We start from the raw sequence: 24,633 nt of genomic DNA on the forward strand, positions 1-24,633 counted from the left end.
TATTCTTTGACTTTTCTGTTGATTTTGATTTCTCTTATTAGCCTCGGTTGTATCATCTTTCCTCTAGAATATGTCTTCCTCTTTGGGATGTACGTATCCTGTGACTTCCAAATTTCTTCCAGAAATTCCAGCCATTGCTGCTCTGCCATCATCCCTGCCAGTGTTCTTTTCCAATCAATTCTGGCCTACTCCTCTCTCATGCCTCTGTAATTCCCTTTACTCCACAGTAATACTGACACATCTGACTTCAGCTTTTTTCTTCTCAAATTTCAGGGTGAATTCGATCTCATGATGATCATTTTCCCGAAGGGTTCCTTTAATTTAAGCTCTCCAATCAATTCCGGTTCATTGTACAACACCCAGTCCGGAATAGCCGATCCCCTAGTGGGCTCAACCATGAGCTGCTCTAAAAAGCCGTCGCATAGGCCCTCTAGAAATTCCCCTCCTGGAATCCAGCACTAACCGGATTTCCCAAATCCCCCTGCACATCGGAATGCCCATGGCTATTGTAACTCTGCCCTTTTGGCATGTATTTTCTATCTCCCATTGTAGACCACATCCTTACTACTGTTTGGGAGGGGGACACAGGGTCTTTATATAACTCCCATCAGGCTGTTCTTTTAACCCTTGCAGTTCCTTAGCTCGGCCCACAATGATTCAACACCTTCCCAACCCTATGTCACTTCTTTCTAATGCTTCGATTTCATTTCAGAGCAATGCCACCCCCTCTGCCTGACCTTTCAATACAATGTGTACCCTTGATCTTTGAGCTCCCAGCTATAACCTTTTTTTTTGCTTTCTCTGACTGAAACCTCAGTTCGCTGAAGCCTCGAAGAGTTAAAGCCTCAAAATCACCACTCTGACTCTGTGAAAATGTTAAAATTAAGCTCACGCGCACCACTTGTGCTGGCGCCCACTCTCACGACCCTCTGAGTGAAGAAGTTTCCCCCCATGTTCCCCTTAAACTTTTCACCTTTCACCCTTAACCCATGACCTCCGGTTGTAGTCCCACCCAAACTCAGTGGCAAAAGCCTGCTTGCATTTACCCTATCTATACCCCTCATAATTTTGAAAACCTATATCAAATCTCCCCTCATTATCCTAGGTTCTGGGGAATAAAGGCTGAACCTATTCAACCTTTCCCTATAACTCAGGTCCTCAAGTCCCTGTAATATCCTTGTGAATTTTCTCTGCACTCTTTCAGTCTGATTGCTATCTCTCCTGTGACCAAAACTGCACACAATACTCTCAATTAGGCCTCACCAGCGTCTCACACAACTTCAACATAACATCCATCTCCTGTACTCAGTGATTTATGAAGATCAATGTGCCAAAAGCTTTCTTTACGACTCTGTCTACCTGCACGTGAGGCCACTTTTGACGAATTGTGGACCTGTACTCCCAGATCCCTTTGCCCTACCACACTCCTCAGCGCCCCACCGTTCACTGTGTCAGACCGACCCTGGTCTGTCCTCCCAAAGTGCAACACCACACACTTGTCTGTATTAAATTCCATCAGCCATTTTTTCCAGCTGATCCAGATCCCTCTGCAAGCCTCCATCATCTTCCTCACTGTTCACTACGCCCCTAATCTGGACGTCATCCAAAAATTTGCTGATCCAGTTAACCAGATGTCCAGATCATTGATATAGACGACAAACAACAACAGACCCAGCACCGATCCCTGAGGCACACCGGTAGTCACAGGCCTCCAGTCAGAGAGGCAATCATCTGCTACCACTCTCTGGCTTCTTCCACAAAGCCAACGTCTAATCCAATTTACTGCCTCATCCTGAATGCCGAGCGACTGAACCGTCTTGACCAGCCTCCCGTGTGGGACCTTGTCACAAAGACCTTGTAGACAACATCCACTGCCTTTTCTTCATCAACTTTCCTGGTAACTTCCTCAAAATACTCTATAGGATTGGTGAGACATGATCTACCATGCACAAAGCCATGTAGACTATCCCTAACCAGTCTACGTTGATCCAAGTACTTAGAGACATGCCCTGGTAGCGTGGGGTTAGGAAGCCCTTTCCAGCTTTTCAAAATACTCACTCAGGTGTAATACCTTAACTGTGTCACAGACTCAAACAGTGTTGCTGACACACACCGTCCCTATAGATATCACAGTCTCGAACAGTATCTGCACCTCCTTAACACATATCATCTCTCTCCTCCTTCGCATACACCCCATGAAGTGAGGCAGTCTGTGTGTGAGAGAGAGAGAGAGAGAGGCGGAGACTGAGGGACAGAAAGAGAGATGGGTATTTTTTTATCTATATATATTTAGAAAGGGAGAGAGAAAGAGTGAGAGAGAGGAAGAAAATGTAGTAAATTTTATACATTGCACTGAACTGAACTGCTGCAAAAAAATCAAATTTCATGACATATGTGAGTGATGATAAACTTGATTCTGATCTGGGTCTCTGTTATGGACTGAGAGTGGGAAGGGGGCAGGGAGAGGGGAAACATGGTTGGGAGAAGGGGAAGGGAGAGGAGAGGGAGCGGGAAGCACCAGGGAGACATTCTGTAATGATCAATAAACCAGATGTTTGGAATCAGATGACGTCTCCTGGTGTCTCAGGGCTGGGTGTGCCTGTACCTGTGCCACCCACCTACCTCTGGCACTCCTTCTCTGCCACCTGTCCCACACCCCTCCCACCTGCAACTTTCCCAACCTCCTTTGCTTCCACCAGATTTACGAACATGCTGTCTGCTCCACTTTGATAAATATAGTACTGTGCAAAAGTCACTCTAGCCAACCTAAATATATGTATACTGTATATATATTTTTTTATTAAGTTACTAGGATATAGATAGATAGATAGAGAAGGAGAAATAGAGGGAGATAATGAAGAAGAGAGAAAGAGTGTGTGTGTGTAGGAGATTATCCATAACTGATTAAATAATATCTGTGCGTATCTTAAAGTTGAGTCTCAGGAACAAGAGCTATCTACTGTCAGTGTGCTTGGGACTGAATGGCAGAGATGATACATTCAGAATAAGAGAGAGAGAGAGCGAGTTGGAAACTAGCTGCGATTGCCTGTAATCTTGTCTGTCTTTGCATGAGATGGGTGGGGGGAAGGTGTGAGAGGAAGAGAGAGAGAGGGAGGACAGAAAGAGAGAGGAAGAGATGAGGGTTAGAATGTGGGAACAGGGAAAGGAGAGAAAGAGGGGGAGAGGATGTGGGGGACAGGGGAAAGGGGTATAGGATGTGGGAAAGGAGAGAGAGAGGGGAGAGGATGTGGGGGACAGGGGAAAGGGGTATAGGATGTGGCAGAGGAAGATTGTGGGGGTGCAGGGGAAAGGGGAGGGGAGAGAATGTGTGAGACAGGAGAGGGGAAGAGAATGTGTGAGACAGGAGAAAGGTAAGGGGGAGAGAATGTGGGGGACAGGGGGAAGGGGAGAGAGTGGTACAGGGGAAGGGGTATAGGATGTGGCAGGGGAAGGTTGTGGGTGCAGGGGAAAGGGGAGAGTGTGGCAGAGAGAGGGGGAGAGGTGTACAAGAAAAAGCAAAGGGGTGCGAAAGAATGGGTGGGGAAAGGGGACAGGGGAAAGGATGGTTGGGGAAAGGGAGCAAGGGAAAGGATGGATGGGGAGAGGGGGCAGGGGAAAGGGGAGAGTGTGGCAGAGAGAGGGGGAGAGGTGTACAAGAAAAGGCAAAGGGGTGAGAAAGGATGGTTGGGGAAAGGGAGCAAGGGAAAGGATGGATGGGGAGAGGGGGCAGGGGAAAGGGGAGAGTGTGGCAGAGAGAGGAGCAGAGTGTGCAAGAAAAGGCAAAGGGGTGAGAAAGGATGCATGGGGAAAGGGGGCAGGGGAAAGAACGAGGCAAGAGGGAGGGGAGGAAGGTAAAAAAGAGCAGAGAGAGAGGATGGATGGGGAGAGGGGGTAAAAGACGTGGGATTGGAGGACAGTGTGGGTATGGAGTGGGAGTGAAGGAGACGGAGAGGGAGATGTGGCGAGATGAAAATTTAGTGCGTGCAGGAAAGAGGGATGTGGTGTGAGAGATTCGCAGGGACGGCAGCTTCAGGAGAGGGTTAAGGAACGAGGCGGAAAGGAGCAGAGGGAGGTTCAGGAGAGGGTTAAGGAACGAGGCGGACAGGAGCAGAGGGAGGTTCAGGAGAGGGTTAAGGAACGAGGCGGACAGGAGCAGAGGGAGGTTCAGGAGAGGGTTAAGGAACGGGGCGGACAGGAGCAGAGGGAGGTTCAGGAGAGGGTTAAGGAACAGGGCGGACGAGCAGAGGGAGGTTCAGGAGAGGGTTAAGGAATGAGGCGAACAGGAGCAGAGGGGAGGTTCAGGAGAGGGTTAAGGAACAGGGCGGACAGGAGCAGAGGGAGGTTCAGGAGAGGGTTAAGGAACGAGGCGGACAGGAGCAGAGGGAGGTTCAGGAGAGGGTTAAGGAACAGGGCGGACAGGAGCAGAGGGAGGTTCAGGAGAGGGTTAAGGAACAGGGCGGACAGGAGCAGAGGGAGGTTCAGGAAAGGGTTAAGGAACGAGGTGGACAGGAGCAGAGGGAGGTTCAGGAGAGGGTTAAGGAACGAGGCGGACAGGAGCAGAGGGAGGTTCATGAGAGGGTTAAGGAACAGGGCGGACAGGAGCAGAGGGAGGCGCCGTGGGCCTGCCCGCAGCCCACCGTGTCCACACGAGTCGGCAAGGAAGGAGCAGATGGCGCGTGTAGAGATCTGCTCCCGGTCGGGGAGAGACCGCAGGCTCGGCAAGATCCAACTTGCCTGGCGGATCGGAGAGCGCAGGCACCTGGAAACGCCAGATGGTGGAGGGAGAGGCGGAACGCCTGAACAGGGCGTTAACCCTGCACGCACAGGAGTGAGACATTCCTAAAAACATAAACTGTCCGGTGTCTCTCGGTCCCTCTCTCTCAGGGGGAGATCTGTACACTGACCAGTGTCTCTCAGTCCCTTTCTCTCAGGGGGAGATCTGTACACTGACCGGTGTCTCTCTGTCCCTCTCTCTCAGGGGGAGATCTGTACACTGACCGGTGTCTCTCAGTCCCTCTCTCTCAGGAGAGATCTGTACACTGACCGGTGTCTCTCAGTCCCTCTCTCTCAGGGGCAGATCTGTACACTGACCGGTGTCTCTCAGTCCCTCTCTCTCAGGGGCAGATCTGTACACTGACCGGTGTCTCTCAGTCCCTCTCTCTCAGGGGCAGATCTGTACACTGACCGGTGTCTCTCAGTCCCTCTCTCTCAGGGGAGATCTGTACACTGACCGGTGTCTCTCAGTCCCTCTCTCTCAGGGGAGATCTGTACTCTGACCGGTGTCTCTCAGTCCCTCTCTCAGGGGAGATCTGTACACTGACCGGTGTCTCTCAGTCCCTCTCTCTCAGGGGAGATCTGTACACTGACCGGTGTCTCTCAGTCCCTCTCTCTTTGAGGGAGATCTGTACACTGACCCGTGTCTCTCAGTCCCTCTCTCAGGGGAGATCTGTACACTGACCGGAGTCTCTCAGTCCCTCTCTCTCAGGGGGAGATCTGTACACTGACCGGTGTCTCTCAGTCCCTCTCTCTCAGGGTAAGATCTGTACATTGACCGGTGTCTCTCAGTGCCTCTCTCTGAGGGAGATCTGTACACTGACCGGTGTCTCTCAGTCCCTCTCTCTCAGGGGGAGATCTGTACACTGACCGGTGTCGCTCAGTCCCTCTCTCTGAGGGAGATCTGTACACTGACCAGTGTCTCTCAGTCCCTCTCTCTCTGAGGGAGATCTGTACACTGACCGGTGTCTCTCAGTCCCTCTCTGTCAGGGGAGATCTGTACACTGACCGGTGTCTCTCAGTCCCTCTCTCTCAGGGGGAGATCTGCACACTGACCGGTGTCTCTCAGAGGAGATCTGTACACTGACCAGTGTCTCTCAGTCCCTCTCTCTCAGGGAGAGATCTGTACACTGACCAGTGTCTCTCAGTCCCTCTCTCTCAGGGGAGATCTGTACACTGACCGGTGTCTCTCAGTCCCTCTCTCTCAGGGGAGATCTGTACTCTGACCGGTGTCTCTCAGTCCCTCTCTCTCAGGGGAGATCTGTACTCTGACCGGTGTCTCTCAGTCCCTCTCTCTCAGGGGAGATCTGTATACTGACCGGTGTCGCTCAGTCCCTCTCTCTCTGAGGGAGATCTGTACACTGACCGGTGTCTCTCAGTCCCTCTCTCAGGGGAGATCTGTACACTGACCGGTGTCTCTCAGTCCCTCTCTCTCAGGGGGAGATCTGTACACTGACCGGTGTCTCTCAGTCCCTCTCTCTCAGGGTAAGATCTGTACACTGACCGGTGTCTCTCAGTCCCTCTCTCTCTGAGGGAGATCTGTACACTGACCGGTGTCTCTCAGTCCCTCTCTCTCAGGGTAAGATCTGTACACTGACCGGTGTCTCTCAGTGCCTCTCTCTGAGGGAGATCTGTACACTGACCGGTGTCTCTCAGTCCCTCTCTCTCAGGGGGAGATCTGTACACTGACCGGTGTCTCTCAGTCCCTCTCTCTCAGGAGAGATCTGTACACTGACCGGTGTCTCTCAGTCCCTCTCTCTCAGGGGCAGATCTGTACACTGACCGGTGTCTCTCAGTCCCTCTCTCTCAGGGGCAGATCTGTACACTGACCGGTGTCTCTCAGTCCCTCTCTCTCAGGGGCAGATCTGTACACTGACCGGTGTCTCTCAGTCCCTCTCTCTCAGGGGAGATCTGTACACTGACCGGTGTCTCTCAGTCCCTCTCTCTCAGGGGAGATCTGTACTCTGACCGGTGTCTCTCAGTCCCTCTCTCAGGGGAGATCTGTACACTGACCGGTGTCTCTCAGTCCCTCTCTCTCAGGGGAGATCTGTACACTGACCGGTGTCTCTCAGTCCCTCTCTCTTTGAGGGAGATCTGTACACTGACCCGTGTCTCTCAGTCCCTCTCTCAGGGGAGATCTGTACACTGACCGGAGTCTCTCAGTCCCTCTCTCTCAGGGGGAGATCTGTACACTGACCGGTGTCTCTCAGTCCCTCTCTCTCAGGGTAAGATCTGTACATTGACCGGTGTCTCTCAGTGCCTCTCTCTGAGGGAGATCTGTACACTGACCGGTGTCTCTCAGTCCCTCTCTCTCAGGGGGAGATCTGTACACTGACCGGTGTCGCTCAGTCCCTCTCTCTGAGGGAGATCTGTACACTGACCAGTGTCTCTCAGTCCCTCTCTCTCTGAGGGAGATCTGTACACTGACCGGTGTCTCTCAGTCCCTCTCTGTCAGGGGAGATCTGTACACTGACCGGTGTCTCTCAGTCCCTCTCTCTCAGGGGGAGATCTGCACACTGACCGGTGTCTCTCAGAGGAGATCTGTACACTGACCAGTGTCTCTCAGTCCCTCTCTCTCAGGGAGAGATCTGTACACTGACCAGTGTCTCTCAGTCCCTCTCTCTCAGGGGAGATCTGTACACTGACCGGTGTCTCTCAGTCCCTCTCTCTCAGGGGAGATCTGTACTCTGACCGGTGTCTCTCAGTCCCTCTCTCTCAGGGGAGATCTGTACTCTGACCGGTGTCTCTCAGTCCCTCTCTCTCAGGGGAGATCTGTATACTGACCGGTGTCGCTCAGTCCCTCTCTCTCTGAGGGAGATCTGTACACTGACCGGTGTCTCTCAGTCCCTCTCTCAGGGGAGATCTGTACACTGACCGGTGTCTCTCAGTCCCTCTCTCTCAGGGGGAGATCTGTACACTGACCGGTGTCTCTCAGTCCCTCTCTCTCAGGGTAAGATCTGTACACTGACCGGTGTCTCTCAGTCCCTCTCTCTCTGAGGGAGATCTGTACACTGACCGGTGTCTTTCAGTCCCTCTCTCTCAGGGTAAGATCTGTACACTGACCGGTGTCTCTCAGTGCCTCTCTCTGAGGGAGATCTGTACACTGACCGGTGTCTCTCAGTCCCTCTCTCTCAGGGGGAGATCTGTACACTGACCGGTGTCGCTCAGTCCCTCTCTCTGAGGGAGATCTGTACACTGACCGGTGTCTCTCAGTCCCTCTCTCTCAGGGGAGATTTGTACTCTGACCGGTGTCTCTCAGTCCCTCTCTCTCAGGGGAGATCTGTACACTGACCGGTGTCTCTCAGTCCCTCTCTCTCTGAGGGAGATCTGTACACTGACCGGTGTCTCTCAGTCCCTCTCTCTCAGGGGGAGATCTGTACACTGACCGGTGTCTCTCAGTCCCTCTCTCTCAGGGTAAGATCTGTACACTGACCGGTGTCTCTCAGTGCCTCTCTCTGAGGGAGATCTTACACTGACTGGTGTCTCTCAGTCCCTCTCTCTCAGGGGGAGATCTGTACACTGACCGGTGTCTCTCAGTCCCTCTCTCTCAGGGGGAGATCTGTACCCTAACCGGTGTATCTCAGTCCCTCTCTCTCAGGGGGAGATCTGTACCCTAACCGGTGTCTCTCAGTCCCTCTCTCTCAGGGGGAGATCTGTACCCTAACCGGTGTCTCTCAGTCCCTCTCTCTCTGGGGGAGATCTGTACACTGACCGGTGTCGTTCAGTCCCTCTCTCTGAGGGAGATCTGTACACTGACCAGTGTCTCTCAGTCCCTCTCTCTCTGAGGGAGATCTGTACACTGACCGGTGTCTCTCAGTCCCTCTCTGTCAGGGGAGATCTGTACACTGACCGGTGTCTCTCAGTCCCTCTCTCTCAGGGGGAGATCTGCACACTGACCGGTGTCTCTCAGAGGAGATCTGTACACTGACCAGTGTCTCTCAGTCCCTCTCTCTCAGGGAGAGATCTGTACACTGACCAGTGTCTCTCAGTCCCTCTCTCTCAGGGGAGATCTGTACACTGACCGGTGTCTCTCAGTCCCTCTCTCTCAGGGGAGATCTGTACTCTGACCGGTGTCTCTCAGTCCCTCTCTCTCAGGGGAGATCTGTACTCTGACCGGTGTCTCTCAGTCCCTCTCTCTCAGGGGAGATCTGTACACTGACCGGTGTCTCTCAGTCCCTCTCTCTCTGAGGGAGATCTGTACACTGACCGGTGTCTCTCAGTCCCTCTCTCAGGGGAGATCTGTACACTGACCGGTGTCTCTCAGTCCCTCTCTCTCAGGGGGAGATCTGTACACTGACCGGTGTCTCTCAGTCCCTCTCTCTCAGGGTAAGATCTGTACACTGACCGGTGTCTCTCAGTGCCTCTCTCAGGGGGAGATCTGTACACTGACCGGTGTCTCTCAGTCCCTCTCTCTCAGGGTAAGATCTGTACACTGACCGGTGTCTCTCAGTGCCTCTCTCTGAGGGAGATCTGTACACTGACCGGTGTCTCTCAGTCCCTCTCTCTCAGGGGGAGATCTGTACACTGACCGGTGTCGCTCAGTCCCTCTCTCTGAGGGAGATCTGTACACTGACCGGTGTCTCTCAGTCCCTCTCTCAGGGGAGATCTGTACTCTGACCGGTGTCTCTCAGTCCCTCTCTCTCAGGGGAGATTTGTACTCTGACCGGTGTCTCTCAGTCCCTCTCTCTCAGGGGAGATCTGTACACTGACCGGTGTCTCTCAGTCCCTCTCTCTCTGAGGGAGATCTGTACACTGACCAGTGTCTCTCAGTCCCTCTCTCTCAGGGGGAGATCTGTACACTGACCGGTGTCTCTCAGTCCCTCTCTCTCAGGGTAAGATCTGTACACTGACCGGTGTCTCTCAGTGCCTCTCTCTGAGGGAGATCTGTACACTGACCGGTGTCTCTCAGTCCCTCTCTCTCAGGGTGAGATCTGTACCCTAACCGGTGTATCTCAGTCCCTCTCTCTCAGGGGGAGATCTGTACCCTAACCGGTGTCTCTCAGTCCCTCTCTCTCTGGGGGAGATCTGTACACTGACCGGTGTCTCTCAGTCCCTCTCTCTCAGGGGAGATCTGTACACTGACCGGTGTCTCTCAGTCCCTCTCTCTCAGGGGGAGATCTGTACACTGACCGGTGTCTCTCAGTCCCTCTCTCTCAGGGTGAGATCTGTAAACTGACCAATGTTTCTCAGCCCTTCATCCTTGTCAATTTTCTCTGTACTCTTTTGACCTTGTTAACATCTTTCCTGTAGGTGCCCAAAACAGCACACAGTTCTCCACATCAGGCCTCACCAATGTCTTATTCAACTGCAACATAACATCCCATCTCCTCTACTCCATACATAGATTTGTGGATACCAAAGTACCAAGAACTTTCTCTACAACCCTATCTTCCTGCGATCACCAATAGCCTTTCTCACTACACCCTCAATCTTGGTGTCATCCACAAATTTGCTGATCCATTTCACCACATTATCATCCAGATCAGTGATATAGATGACCAACAGCAAAGTGTCATGGTCCGGTTTTCCCTCCCCTCCCCTCCCCTCCCCTCCCTTCCCCTTGCCTCTGTCTAGAGCCTCACCCTGTTTGGAACTCTGTCTGTGTCCACGCCTTCGCTAGTAGTTCCAACCATTTTGCCACTACCTAGTGTTGGGAACTGTCTTGTCGTGTTTGGTGTTCTGTGTCATGAGTCCCGGCCCTATGTCCTGTACCCAAGGAGGGGTCCCGGCTCTGTGTTCTGTGTCCCTGTCTCTCTGTAGGCTCTGTGTCTTCGTCATGTCCATCTGCCTCGCCCTGCACAGGCGTACGATGCCCAGCCCGGTGTTGGGATTCCCTCGTCCTGTGCTGAGGTTCCCTTTTCCTGTCCAGGAGTCTCACGTCCAGTCCTGTTTCTCCCTCGACCAAGGCTCTGGGTTCTCATCATGTCCATGTGCCTCGCCCAGCACAGGAGTACATTGCCCAGCCCGGTGCTGGGGTTCCCTTGTCCCATCCAGGAGTCTCTCATCCCGTCCTGTGCCTCTCCTTGTCCTGTGGCCTCGTCCTGTCCTCGCCTGGTCCTGGAGTCCGAGCCCGAGTCAAGACCCAGGTTCTGGATCCTTGTCCAGTCTCTGGCTCGGAGTCCTAGCCCAGGCTCCTAGTCCCCAGTTCCATGTCCTGGTTCCCTATCCTAGTCAGGTCCTAGCCCAGGCCCGGAGTCCTTGTCTTGTCCAGGGTCTGTGTCACGTCCAGTGTCTTTCTTCCCCACTTTCCTTGCTCCCTTCTCATGCCTAGTCCTGTTCCTGGTACTTCAGAGTCTGTGTCTTGCTTTTGGTTCTGCTCCCAATGCCCCCCTTATGACAGAACAATCCAGCCAGACTTGGACCCAGTGACACAGACACTGTTGTTTAACTCTCGCTATCCTCCCTCCTGATGAATGCCCCCCACCCGTCTGTGTCGTCCATAGTCTGGGGAAGAATTTTGAGTCGCGAGGAGGCTCCCATTGAGTTGGGGGGGGGTTTGGTATTGTCGTGGTCCGGTCCATGAAATCTGCATTCCAGTTCATGGTCCGATCCATGTTCCTTATTCCAGGTTTTCCGGGTTTCCCCAGTTTCTGTTGAGGTAGCTGATTCTCATTTGGGCTGGCTTCATAAATAGCTTCAGGATTCAGCCTCTGGCTGCTGGATTGTTCCTGTCCGTATCCCTTCCCTTCACCTTCCTCCTAGAGCCTTCCCTAGCCTTGCCTCTGCCTGGAGCCTCGCCCTGTTGGAACTGCCTCTCCACGTCCATGTCTTCGCTAGGTAGGTCTGGCCATCTTGCCGCTACCTAGCGTTGGGAACTGTCTCGTCGTATTTGGTGCTCTATGTTATGAGTCCCGGCCCTACATCCTGCATCCAAGGAGGGGTCCCGGCTCTGTGTGATGAGTCATTGTTGGTGCCAGATGGGGTGGTCTGAGTATCTCAGAAACTGCTGATCTCCTGGGATTTTCACCCACACCAGTCTCTAGAGTTTACAGAGAATGGTGGGGGGGGGAAACCAAATAAAAACCCCTCCAAAAACATCCAGTGAGCGGCAGTTCTGTGGGCGGAAATGTCTTGTTAATGACAGAGGTCGGGGAGAATGGCCAGACTGGATCAAGCTGACAGGAAGGTGACAGTAACTCAAATAACCACACGTTACAACAGCGGTGTGCAGAAGAGCATCTCTGAACACACAACATGTCGAACCTTGAGGTGGATGGGCTCCAGCAGCAGAAAACCTCACCGGTTTCCACTCCCGTACTGAGTAAAGTGGCCACTGAGTGTATTTATGTTAAATTAAATTTTGTTTGAACTTGTAAAGTACTGTGTTGATGCTGGGAAAAGTGATTATTTATGACATTTATACCCTGGATATGGAGAAGTAATGAGATCCCTTAAGTCGAGTACGATGGGTTTGTCTGTTGGTGGGTCCTCGGGTGGCTGTTGAGGCCGGCCCGCGATCCACATATTCTGGTGCAGAGAGTGGCGGCCTGTGGTCAGCGTGGTCTTTTGGTCGTTCAGTCCCTCCTTTCACTGCTGCCGCTTGCTCTCCGTGGCACAGTGGAGGTCGTTCTCGCGTCCAGCTGCACGGATCTCCTTCAGGTGTAATGTGGGGACTTTCTTTTTCCCAGCTGATTCTCATGCTTTTGAAGTTTCCTTTGCCCTCCAGGGGCTCGCTGAGCTTCCTTCAACTGGGAGTAGAGGATCTGTTTGTGTAGAATAACTTGAATTGGAGACCTCGCTGGCATTGTCCATCATCAAAAGGTGCACTTAAGGTACAGGAGCCTTAGGTCCCACACCAGCAGGATCAAGAACAGTCATTACCCTACAGCAGGGTTTCTCAACCTGGGGTCCAAGGCCTCCTTGGTTAATGGTAAGGCTCCATGGAATAAAAGAAAGGTTGGTAACCATCAGGCACCTGACCCAGCGCGGGTAACTTCACTCACCCCAACACTGAACTGATTCCACTCATTTTCAAGGACTCTACAACTCCTGTTTCTATGTTATTTATTGTTTTTCTCTGTATTTGCACAATTTGTTGTACTTTGCACATTGGTTGTTCGTCTGCCTTTGTGTGTAGCTTTTCATTGATTCTATTGCAGTTCTTTGTATTTATTGTGAATGCCCGCAAGAAAATGGATCTCAGGGTTGTAAATGGTGACATATATGTACTTTGATAATAAATTCACTTTGAACTCTGAACATTGCTGAAATTGTAGTGGACAAGACCAGGGGACAATATACCTTTCTTTCAAAGATGGGTAATCTTCCACCTCTCCAACGCCAGCACATCCATTCTTAGATAAGGACCAAAGCTGGAGTACTGAGCAGTTTTGGGCTCCTCACCTAAGAAGGGATGTGCTGCCGTTGGAGAGAACCCAGAGGAGATCCTCCAGAACGATCCTGGGAATGAAAGGGTTAATGTACGAGGCGTGCTTAACAGCTCTGGGCCTGTATTTGCTGCAGCTGAGAAGAACAAAGGGGCGATCTCATTGAAACGTGTCGAATGTTTAAAAGCCTCGATAGAGTGGACATGCAGAGGATGTTCCCTATAATGGGGGGAGTCTAGGATCAGAGGCACTCAGAATAGAAAAACATCCCTTTAAAACAGGGAATAGGCATTTCTTTAGCCAGAAGGTGGCGAATCTGTGGAATTCATTGTCGCAGACTGCTGTCGATGCCAAGTTGTTGAATATATTTAAAAGAGGTCAAAGGTTCTTGATTAGTTGGGGCGTCAAAGGTTATGGGGAATGGGGTCGAGAGGGTTAATAAATCAGCCATGTTGGAATGGCCTAGCAGGCCAAATTCTGCTCCCCCCATTACAGGAAGGATGTGGGGCTCTTTGGAGAGGGGGAGGGGGAGACCCGATCGAGGTTTCTAAAGATCCGAGGCAGTCTGTTCCCCAGGTCTGAGATCAGAGGCCATACATTTAACGATAAGATGGGGAAAGTTTAAAGGAGAGACTTAATAAGAGCAGCCTTTTCACTCACTGGGTGGTCCATATGTGGAGCGAGCTACCAAGAAACATCCTCTGATTGGAACAGGAGCTCACACTCAGCTTTAGAGGACCTGAGGGACAACTTCTTGTGCCAGAGGGTGGTCTGTATGTGGAACGAGCTGCCAGAGGAGGTGGTTGAGGCAGCTACGTGACATTTAAAAGGGACTTGGATAGGAGAGGAGGGATATGAGCCAAATGCTTAGAGGGGAATTTCGGTAAGCATGACCCAGATGGGCCGAAGGGCCTGTTTTCGTGCCCTGTGATCAATCCTCCACGCACGCTTTTACCCCGATCCCTAGGCTATGCCGTGGTAGTGTAAAACGCAACTAAGTTCCTCCAGCAGTGTGCGTGTGCTGCCCAGATTTTCTCTCATTTGTGCTTTCAGTCCTGGAACCATTCTCGTGGACCTCCTTTGAACCCTCTCCAACATCCAGCACATCCTTTCCTAATTAAGGGGCTGAAAACTGCTCACAATACTTCAAATAAGGCCTCACCAGTACAGCCTTCCTTTTATAATTCTCACCCTCTTGAAATGAATGCTAACACTGTGTTAGGGAATATTCTGTAGTTAGTGTATATAGCAAATAATAACCCCAATGGCAACCAATCTTCACATCTGGACGTGGATTGTAGATTGAATTTGAAATGCAGCTCCGAATAGTAAATTTCAGACCAGGAAACACCCAAAGGACTGATGTATGTCTGCATATGCATGAAAGCAATCAACATCCAATTGCATTCAGACCACAGTGAGCAACATTCATTTTAGCTGCGTTAGGCGTTTTGAAAACTGCACAAGAGAAGCATTATGGAAATTGTCCTGTTACCTCTGTTCTTTAACATATAGAAATGTTGGGTCAGGGAGTCGGGTCTCTCTCTCGAGTGTGTCCCGAGTAAACTGCTACATCTACCAGCTGCGTCTCTCTGCTGACTTTGTTGACAGTCACAATTGCACTCAGCTTCCTCAGTACCGACTCAACCCACAGAAGACCCGAGGGACAATGGCTTCATGTAGAGTGTGCAGGGTATACAAGCTGCAGAGGAAGTGCTCAAGCTGGGTACAATCAAACAATCCACCTAGGTGCTTTCTGAGCATATGGGCAAACGGAACTAGCCCAGCTGGCAGCAAGGACGAGGGGCAGAAGGGCCTGTTCCCCGACTCGATGCAAAGCCTCACCAATGTCTTGTACAACTGCAGCATAACGTCCCAATTCTTGTACTCAGTGCCCCAGTCCTCTTCACCTCCCCGTCTACCTATTGAGGGAACCAGGTCCTTCTGTTGTATAACACTACTCCGATGGGCCAAGTGGCCTGTCCCTACATTTTCCAGTGAGAGCAGACCACAACGTACAAAAATTATTTTATTCCGCAGTTCCTTAGTTTCCACGCCGGGCTACCAGGGATGAGTAGTTACCACACACCCCGTCAGACCCTCGCCCAATCGAACACGGCATCCCCCTCCTCTGTCCCACTGCCCTCTTCAAGCCTGGATGTTGCTCTTGGCACTGAAGGCTAGGTAGTAGACCAGGAGTCCGATGGCAGCAGCAACCACCTCCGTCGCAACCCAGGGACCGTTCCAGGCTCCCTGCCGGGAAGTAGACCAGACAGAGAGAGAAGGGGTGGAAGGGAAGGAGGGAGAGAGCACACAGAGGCATCAGAATAGGCAGAACTGGAGACCCTCGCACACAGCCCCCCAACCTCCGCACAACCACATTGGGATGCACTCACGGTGTGCGCCCCTGCGCAGATCACTCTTCCCCCCCCCCCCCACCCCACACACACACACCCTACTTCTGCAGCCCAGAATACACAGGGCAACCAGCCTCCCTCCCCCCCTCCAGCACACGCGCAGCCTATACAGATTTAACGTCCCATTTCTCCCCCCATTCTGTTATTGTTTCCTCAATGTGCTGACGTGATAGTAATCTATTTCAAGGTATGCAAGATTTCTACTGTACACGGGTACCTCTATTTATTTATAGAGATACGCACAGAACACGTACTTCCGGCCTTTTGAACCACTCTGTCCCGCAACCCCCGATTTAACCCTAGCCTAATCATGGGGCAACTTACAATGACCGATTAACCTACCAACCGGCACGTCTTTGGACTGTGGGAGGAAATTGGAGCACCGGGAGGAAACCCATTCGTTCACCGGGAGAACGCACAATGAAATCAGTGGGACTGACCGACCCTGGTAATGGTGCCTGTGCACCCACCCCTGGCCCCTCCCAACACAGACAGCTGCTTACCCGGTGGTCAACACTGACAGCGAACAGGGGCTTCGTGGCTGTGTAGTCCTCTTTGTTCCTCTGAGCCTTTTGGGGGTGGGGGGGGGGGAGAGAGTTCAAGTTTATTGTCATTCACCGTGTATACAGCTAAACAGAGCAATATCCCCCCAGACCAAGGTGCACCACACAAACGCACAACACAAAGTGATATTACCACAAATAAATTAACAAATAGCAATCATTCCAAAACAATAAAATCTATTTCAGACGATTGACATTTAGCGCAAGGTGCGTTTACGTCACAAGTTAAGAAGTAAACGGTGTAAAGCTACTGGCGCTTCTCACGTGATGAGGCCTGGGAGATAGCAGGGAGTTCAGTCGTCTCACGGCCTTTGGGGAGAAGCTGTTTCCCATCCTAACAGTCCTTGATGCTATGGTGCCTCCTGCCTGATGGTACGGGGGCTAAACAGATTGTTGGACGGATGGAAGGGATCACTGACAATGCTGCGGTGCGCACTGCACTGATGAATATCTCGGATGGGTGGGACAGAGACCCTGACGATCTTCCCAGCAGTGCTTACAATCGTTTGTAGGCTCTTGCGGTCAGATGCCTTGCAATTCCAGTATTAGACGGTGATGCAGAGAGGGAATTAGGAAATGGTGGGGTGTGGATTTGAGAACAGGGACTGGGGGCAGAAATGAGGAAACAGGGTGTTCAGCGGTATTCATCGATGTCAGGTCAATGACCGCGGCCCCTCCCCGCATCTCTCAGGCGCCTACCTCACTCACGATTTAAAGATTCAACACGGTTATTAGGCCTTTCGGCCTAATACAGTCAAAACTTTGTTCATGCTCTGCAGCGAGATTAAGTTGCAGCTCTTGCTTCAAAAGAGCCAACAGTCCACGTTGACCATTCACCACCCCCTTATAATCTCCCCCCCTCGACTTCCCCAACGCCCTCAACCTTGCGCCAACCCGTTACACCCAAGGGGGAGGGGGGTGGAAATCCATCCCACCCGCGTCACTCACTTTCCTCAGGGCGCTGTAGGACTCCTCGTCGAAGAACTTCACCTCGTACGTCCCGGACCTGGCCAGCTTGTGCTCTGCGCTCCAGGAGACCTGCGGGGAGGAGGGAGGAGGCGCTCATAACATATAGGCGCTCGTCACTGCCTCTACTTATTCAGGAGGCCAAAGATATTATTTTTTAAACTATTATTCCTTTCTTTTTGTATCTGCAGTTCGTTTTTTTCAGCACCCTGCTGGAACGCCCAAGTTGGTGCAGTCTTTTATTGATTCTATTACGGTTATTATTCTATTTTGGATTTACTGAGTATGCCCGCAAGAAAATGAATCTCAGGGTTGTATACGGTGCAACATATGTGCTTTTATAATGGATTTACTTTGAACTTCAAAATTCAGCATGCCTGCGTCACAGCTCCCACTGACGCACCACGGGAAGCACCTTATCTGGATGGATCGCGGCTCGGCACGGTAACCGCTCCGTCCGAGACCGCGAGGAACCGCGGAGAGTCGTGGACACAGCTCAGCACATCGCGGAAACCAGCCTCCCCTCCGCGGACTCCGCCCCAGTAGAGCAGCCAGCAGGATCAAAGATCCCCGCCCCCCCTCGGACATTCTCTCTTCTACCCCGTCCCATCGGGCAGGAGACACAAAAGCCTGAAAGAACGTCCAACCAGGCTCAGGGACAGCTTCAACCCCGCTGTTGTCAGACTGGACTCTTGACCTCACGATCAACCTCGTTACGGTCTTGCACCTTATCATTAACCTGCACTGCACTCTCTCTGTGACTGTGCCACTCTATTCTTCATTCTGTTATTGTTTTACCACGTTCTATCTCAATGCTCCGTGTAATGATCGGATCCGCAAGACAAGCTTTTCTCCCTGTACCTCGGCAGGAGGTACAGAAGCCTAACGACACACACCGTCACCAGGTTCAGGAACAGCGACGTCCCTTCAACCGTGCAGATTTTCCAATCAACCGGCACAAACTTAACCTCCACCTCAGGATAACAACAGTAGAGTATATTCACCTGCCCCATCACTGAACTGTTCCAACAACCTATAGACTCTTCATCTCATCTTCTCAAAATGTATTGCTTATTTATTATATTTTCCCTTTGTATTTGCACAGTTTGTTGTTGCTTGCACATTGGCCGTTAGTTGAGGCTTTCGCTGGTTCTATCGTGGGTCTAGGGTTTACTGAGTATGCCCACAAGGAAACCAATATATGGTGCCACATATAAACTTTGAACTTTGTACAACGGTGGTCTTTGATTTTGTTACACTGTGGATGTTTATTTCATGTTAGAACCGTATGATTCATGTTTTTCTTGTGAATGTTGTGTCTCTGACGCTGCGTGCTGAGAGATTTTCATTGCGGATGACTGTACCTCAGACTTTCTTGACTCTTTGCCTTTTCTAGACTGGGGGGGGGGTCACTGCACTGGTGGACACTAGGACCCAGGGATGACCATTAGTCACAGAAACAGACTACTGATTCTATGAATTCAGCCCACTGAATCTGCTCCACCATTCCACCATGGCTGATTTACTTCCCCGCTTAATCCCATTCTCCTGCCTTTTTCTCCCCATAAATGTTTACACACTAACTAATCAGGAATCGATCAACCTGTGCTTTAAATATACACAATGGCTTGGCGTCCACAGCCATCGATGGTAACAAATTACAAAGATTCACCGTCCTCTGGCTGCAGAGATTCTTTCTCATCTCTGTTCTAAAGGGACGTCCTGGTATTCTGAGGCTGTGCCCTGTTTCTAGCCTCCCCCACTTTAGAAACCATCCTCTCTTCATCCACTCTATCTTGGCCTTTCAATATTTGGTAGGTTTCAGTGAGATCCCTCCTGCCCTCAATCTTCTAAACTCCAGTGAGAACAGGAGGCCCAGGGCCAAAGAGTCCTCATGTTAGCCCTATCATTCCCATGATCATTCTTGTAAAACTCTGCTGGCCCATCTCCAACATCAGAACATCCTTTATTAGATTAGGGGGCCCAAATCTGCTAACAATAATCCAAATTTGGTCTGCCTTGCAAGACCTTACATCCTTACCTTTATATACTCGTCCTCTTGAAATGAATGCTAACATTGCATTTGCCTTCCTCGCCACAGACTCAACCTGCAAATTAACCTTTAGGGGACCCTGCACTAGGACTCCCAAGTCCCTCTGCAAGTCGGATTTTTGAAATCACCCTCGATTTAGAAAATAGACCACGCCTTTATTCCTTCTTCCAAAGTGCGTGACCACACACTTCCAAACATTGTATTCCATCTGCCACTCTTTGCCCATTCTCCTAATCTGTCCAAGTCCTTCTTCAGACTTCCTGCTTCCTCAACACCGTCTGTTCCACCTTTATATTGCCCGCAAACTCGGCCACAAAGTCATCAATTAAATCATCCAAATCACTGACATGTAACGTGGGAAAAAAGTGGTTCCTACACTGACAGCTGAGGTACAGCACTGGTCACCGGAGCCAATCAGAAAAAGCCCCCTTTAGTCCCTCTCTTTGTCCCCTGCCAATCAGCCAATGCTCCATCTACACTAATATCTTATTAAGCAGCCTCATGTGCAGCACCTTGTCAAGAGCCTTCTAAAAATCCAAGTAAACAACATCTACTGACTCTCCTTTGACTCTCCTGCCTGCTATTTCCTCAAAGAATTCCAGCAGATGGTCCTTTGAAGATAAAATTATAAAGCAATTGGGGAAAGTAAAAATAAATATTAAAATTATTTTGAACTCCATGGAGCATGTGGGGATCCTCCGATATCCAGGCAATCTTGCTCTTCTTTATTTCTTTTTTTTTCTTTCTTTAGACAAGGGTTAAGGGGGGGAGGGTTAATATTATTTTTTCTCTTTCTATTTTATCATTACATTTATTCTTTGTAATTTTCTAAAAAAATCAATCAATAAATATATATATAAATAAATAAACCAAAAAAAAAAAAATTCCAGCAGATTTGTCAGGCAAGATTTCGCCTGAAGGAAACCACACTGATCTCAGCTTCCTCAGAATCAGAATTATTATCACCGGTGTGTGTCGTGAAATTTGTTAACTTAGCAGCAGCAGTTCAATGCAATACATAATCTAGCAGAGAAAATAATAATAAATAAATAACAGTATACGCATATTGAATAGATTAAAAATTATGCAAAAACAGAAATGTATATTAAAAAATATAGTGATCATGGGTTCAATGTCCATTTACGAATCGGATGGCAGAGGGGAAGAATTGCTGAGTGTGTGCCGTCAAGCTTCTGATGAAAAAGGGTGCTGGGGATCCTTAATGATGGATGCTGCCTTTCTGAGACACTGCTCCTTGAAGATGTCCTGGGTGCTTTGTGGGCTAGTGCCCAAGATGGAGCTGACTAGATTTCCAACCCTCTGCAGCTTCTTTCAGTCCTGTGTAGTAGCTCCATCGCCGCCCCCCCCCCCCCAAATATCAGACAGTGATGCAGCCTGTCAGAATGCTCTCCACAGTACAACTATAGAAGTTTTTACATGTATTTGTTGACATGCCAAATCTCTTCAAACTCATAATGAAGTATAGACACTGTCTTGCCTTCTTTATAACTGCATCGATATGTTGGGTCCAGTTTAGGTCCTCAAAGATCTTGACACCCAGGAATTTGAAGCTGCTCACTCTCTCCACTTCTGATCCCTCTATGAGGATTGGTATGTGTTACTTCATCCTTTCCTTCCTGAAGTTCACAATCAGCTCTTTCATCTTACAGAGACTGAGTGCCAGGTTGTTGCTGCGACATTACTCCACTAGTTGGCATATCTCACTCCTGTATGCCCTCTTGTCACCATCTGAGATTCTACCAACAATGGTTGTATTGTTAGCAAATTTAAAGATGGTATTTGAGCTCTGCCTAGCCACACAGTCATGGGTAAAGAGAGAATAGAGCAGTGAGCTAACCACGCACCCCTGAGATGCGCCAGTGTTGATCGTCAGCATGGAGGATATATTACCACCAATCCACACAGATTGTGGTCTTCTGGTTAGGAAGTCGAGGATCCAGTTGCAGAGGGAGGAACAGAGGCCCAGGTTCTGAAACTTCTCAATGAGGATTGTGGGAATGATGTTCCTGACATAACACCAAACAACAGGGAGGTGAGGTGCTCCGTCAGGGGGCCAGTGCACTCATCCTCCCCCGCACCACCCCACATACCTGGTAGCGTCCCACGTCTTGCCCTCGGGTGACGGGAAACTGCTTGCCGTCAACGTCTGCGTAGAGTGCAACGTTCTGAAGGAAACAGTGACATAGGGAAGGGCAAGTTAAAGCAACACGATAGTATGGGGGAGTCAGGGACGAGGGGACAGAGGGACTCTGAGGACTGACACAGGGTTGTGGGGAGAGAGTGGGGCAGTGGGATTAGTTTGGGGACTGACACAGGGCTGTGGGGAGAGAGTGGGGCAGTGGGATTAATTTGGGGACTGACACAGGACTGTGGGGAGAAAGTGGGGCAGTGGAATTATTTTGTGGTCTGACTGGGCTGTGGGGAGAGAGTCAGACAGTGGGATTAATTTGGGGTCTGACACAGGACTGTAGGGACAGAGTGGGGCAGTGAGATTAGTTTGGGGACAGACACAGGGCTGTGTGGAGACAGTGGGGCAGTGGGATTAGTTTGGGGACAGACACAGGGCTGTGTGGAGACAGTGGGGCAGTGGGATTAGTTTGGGGACAGACACAGGGCAGTGGGAAGGGAGCGAGGTACTAGGATTAGTTCGGGGTCTGTCATACCATGAACTCTGATCACTTTCCCATACTCACCTGTGCACCATTTTTGCAGGTGAGGGAGATTTCGACGATGAAGACAGTTTCGGATGAGATGACCGCATCCGACGTCGTGTAATAAGACGGGACAATCGAGGGCTCAGTGCATGTCTCCGCTGTGGACAAGGAGACCAGCATTAGCACCAGAACAGCCACTCTGCGTGGAACTAGACGCAGAACCCAGAGGAGTGGAGTCTGCCCCTGGGCTGGACCACACAACCTGCTATGGGAATCAAAAGAACCCCTTTTATAAATTGTATTTTACTCTCCCTAATTTCTTTACAACTCTCAATCACAAGAGATCCTGCAAACACACAAAATGCTGCAGGAACTCAGCAGGTCAGGCAGCATCTATGGAGATGAATAAACAGTCAACGTGTCAAGCCGAGACCCTTCATCTGGACTGGAAAGGAAGGGGATAGAAGGTGGGAGGAAGGGTGTTGGAGTGGAACAAGCTGGTAAGTGAGACCGATTGAGTGGGCGGTGTTGGGGAGGGGTACGATGTGAGATACTGCCAGATGATTGGTGGAAGAGGCTGAAGGAGGAGGGCACCAGAGGGAGGTGACGGACAGGCAAGAGGAATCAACCTACATGTTATACAACATGGGTGATCGTGGTTTTGTCCGTAATTGTTCTTGGGAAATTTTTCCACAGAAGTGCTTTCCCGTTGCCGCCTTCTGGGCAGTGTCTTTACAGGAAGGGTGATCCCGGCCATTATCGATACTCTCTCTTCAGAGATGGCGTCAGTGGTCACATCACCAGGACTTGCGATGTGCACCAGCTGCTCACACGACCCTCTACCTGATCAGGGGGGCTAATCAGGTGCTACGCCTTGCCCAAGGGTGACCTGTAGACTAGCGGAGGGAAGGAGTGCCTTACACCTCCTTTGGTAGGGATACATCCGCACCCCACCACCCGGTGAGATGAACGGGGAAGGGAAAAAGAGCGAAGGTTGAAGAAATCAGTGTTCAAGCCGTCAGGTTGGAGGCTACTCGGATGGAACGTGAGACTTTGAAAATCTCACTGAAGACGTTGGTGCTAATAAACCTGACCGTGAAGATATCCCGCTGATGCCCTACTCCACCGGCCTGAGAGTGGCCTCACCCTGCGAGCAGCCGGGGCCCTGGACAGACACGTCAGAATGGGAATGGGGGTGGGAATTCAAACGGAACTGGGTGGCCGCCGGAAGATTCTGCAAGATGGAGCGAAGGTACCACCGATGCAGGGGATCAGGTGGGTGCCCCACCCCCCCCCCCCGGAGCAACTTGCAAACGAAGTGTTACCACACCAGGAAGGACCATTCGGGACCCTGAATGGTGGTGAAGGGGCGGGTGCAGCTGGGGTAGGTGCCCAATGGCAATAACGCTTGGCCCTCGGAGGAAGGCATTGTACAAGACGGCGACAGCTGTATAAAATGCTGGAGGAGACCGCACTCAGTGTACTGCATATAGTTTTGGTTCCCCTGTTGTGGCGGTGTGGAGCGACATCTCCACCAAAGGAGGCGTGAGGCGCTCCTCCTCTCCGCTAGCCTGCGGGTCACCCATTGGCAAGGTGTTGCTGCCGGGCAACCCTGCGGGGTGGGGGGAGGATCTTTACAAAACGGTGGATGGGGGCTCAGGAAAACCCCACAAGCCCCCTCAGCACCCAAGCAGGAACAGACCGTGCACTGGCGTAAATGCCCCCCAACTTCAAGCCCAGTTGGCAGCCGGGCGCTCTCCTGTATTTACACGTCGATCATGCCAGCTTCAACCCCTACCCAAACACTTCAAGCCCATCAAAGGGCATTCCCACAATTTCCCCTTACACGCAGGGAGGCCAAATGGCACCATCTCTGAATAAGCATCCCTGTTCCTCCCCCCTCCCCCCACTGAAGTGGCATGACTGCACTCAGCAAGATCCCACAAATTATAGATGACCGCCCCTACTTCGGACCTCAGTTGACCGCCTGGTACTCTGGTACTCCGGCGCCTGTACCCTGGGCACAGCATGATCCCACTAAATCCCTCCAAAACAAGCAGCAGCACATCGGTAAACGCTCGGATCTCTGGCCCCAACTGACGCTGAACTCCACTGCCCCTGCTCACACAGCAAGATCCCACAAACCCCACCATCGTCTCACCACCAACACCGGCAGGATCGCAGCGGTCCTCCTTTGGATCAACCGGCCAAGCCCCGCACTTGCATTTACCCAGCACCTCCCTCCTCCCAACCCCCAGATCCAAGTGGGAATGCAGAGCGAGATCCCAGCCCTAAGGACACGTCACCCAGGGACGGGGACGACGGCAAGGTGGGATCTTGGCACTTCCCGCCCCAGGGCCAGGTCTCCCCTCCCGCCCCTAGCTGCAGGTGACCTCGCTCACCGGCACACAGGCAGGCGACAGCCGCTACGAGGACCGCCAGCACCGAGACTCGCCGCCGCCACCACTCCATCGCTCCGTTTCCGTCCTGTTCCCGCGGCACCACGGGAAGAAGGGCGAGAAGAGCACCATGGGATAGCCGGCGGTCCTCCCATGCCGGGTGGGAGGACCCGGACCGCAGCACCCGCTGACAGCTCCAGCGCCCCCTATCGTCCGGGACGATCAGACTGACGCATGCGTGACAACCAGCTCCCACTCAAACCAACTGGCACATGCGCATGTCTCCCTCTATTCTCCAGGTTGGAGGAGTGACTTCATATTCGGTGTGAACGTTGATTTCTCTAAATCCTGTTAATATCACTCCTCTTCCCTCCTTCTCAGCTGCAGAACGTGGTAAACTCAGTCAGCTCCCCAGCATGGAGGGCATCTTACAGGAACGATGTCACAAAAAGGCGGCGCC

At 51.3% G+C, this 24,633-nt stretch overlaps 1 protein-coding gene across 1 annotated transcript; it reads right to left on the reverse strand.

Annotated features, from left to right (window-relative positions):
* Window positions 1-15,116: 15,116 nt before the first annotated feature.
* ssr4 (signal sequence receptor, delta) lies at window positions 15,117-24,423 on the reverse strand. Its single transcript, XM_073028801.1, has 6 exons — window positions 24,177-24,423; window positions 21,814-21,932; window positions 21,211-21,285; window positions 17,029-17,118; window positions 16,021-16,086; window positions 15,117-15,353 (listed from the first exon to the last, which is right to left on the reverse strand). The coding sequence occupies exons 1-6, from the start codon at window positions 24,244-24,246 to the stop codon at window positions 15,249-15,251; spliced, it is 525 nt and encodes a 174-aa protein (XP_072884902.1). The 5' UTR covers window positions 24,247-24,423; the 3' UTR covers window positions 15,117-15,248.
* Between the last annotated feature and the right edge of the window lie 210 nt (window positions 24,424-24,633).

The sequence above is a fragment of the Hemitrygon akajei genome, chromosome 24 (assembly GCF_048418815.1).
Source record: "Hemitrygon akajei chromosome 24, sHemAka1.3, whole genome shotgun sequence".
Classification (NCBI taxonomy): Eukaryota; Metazoa; Chordata; class Chondrichthyes; order Myliobatiformes; family Dasyatidae; genus Hemitrygon; species Hemitrygon akajei.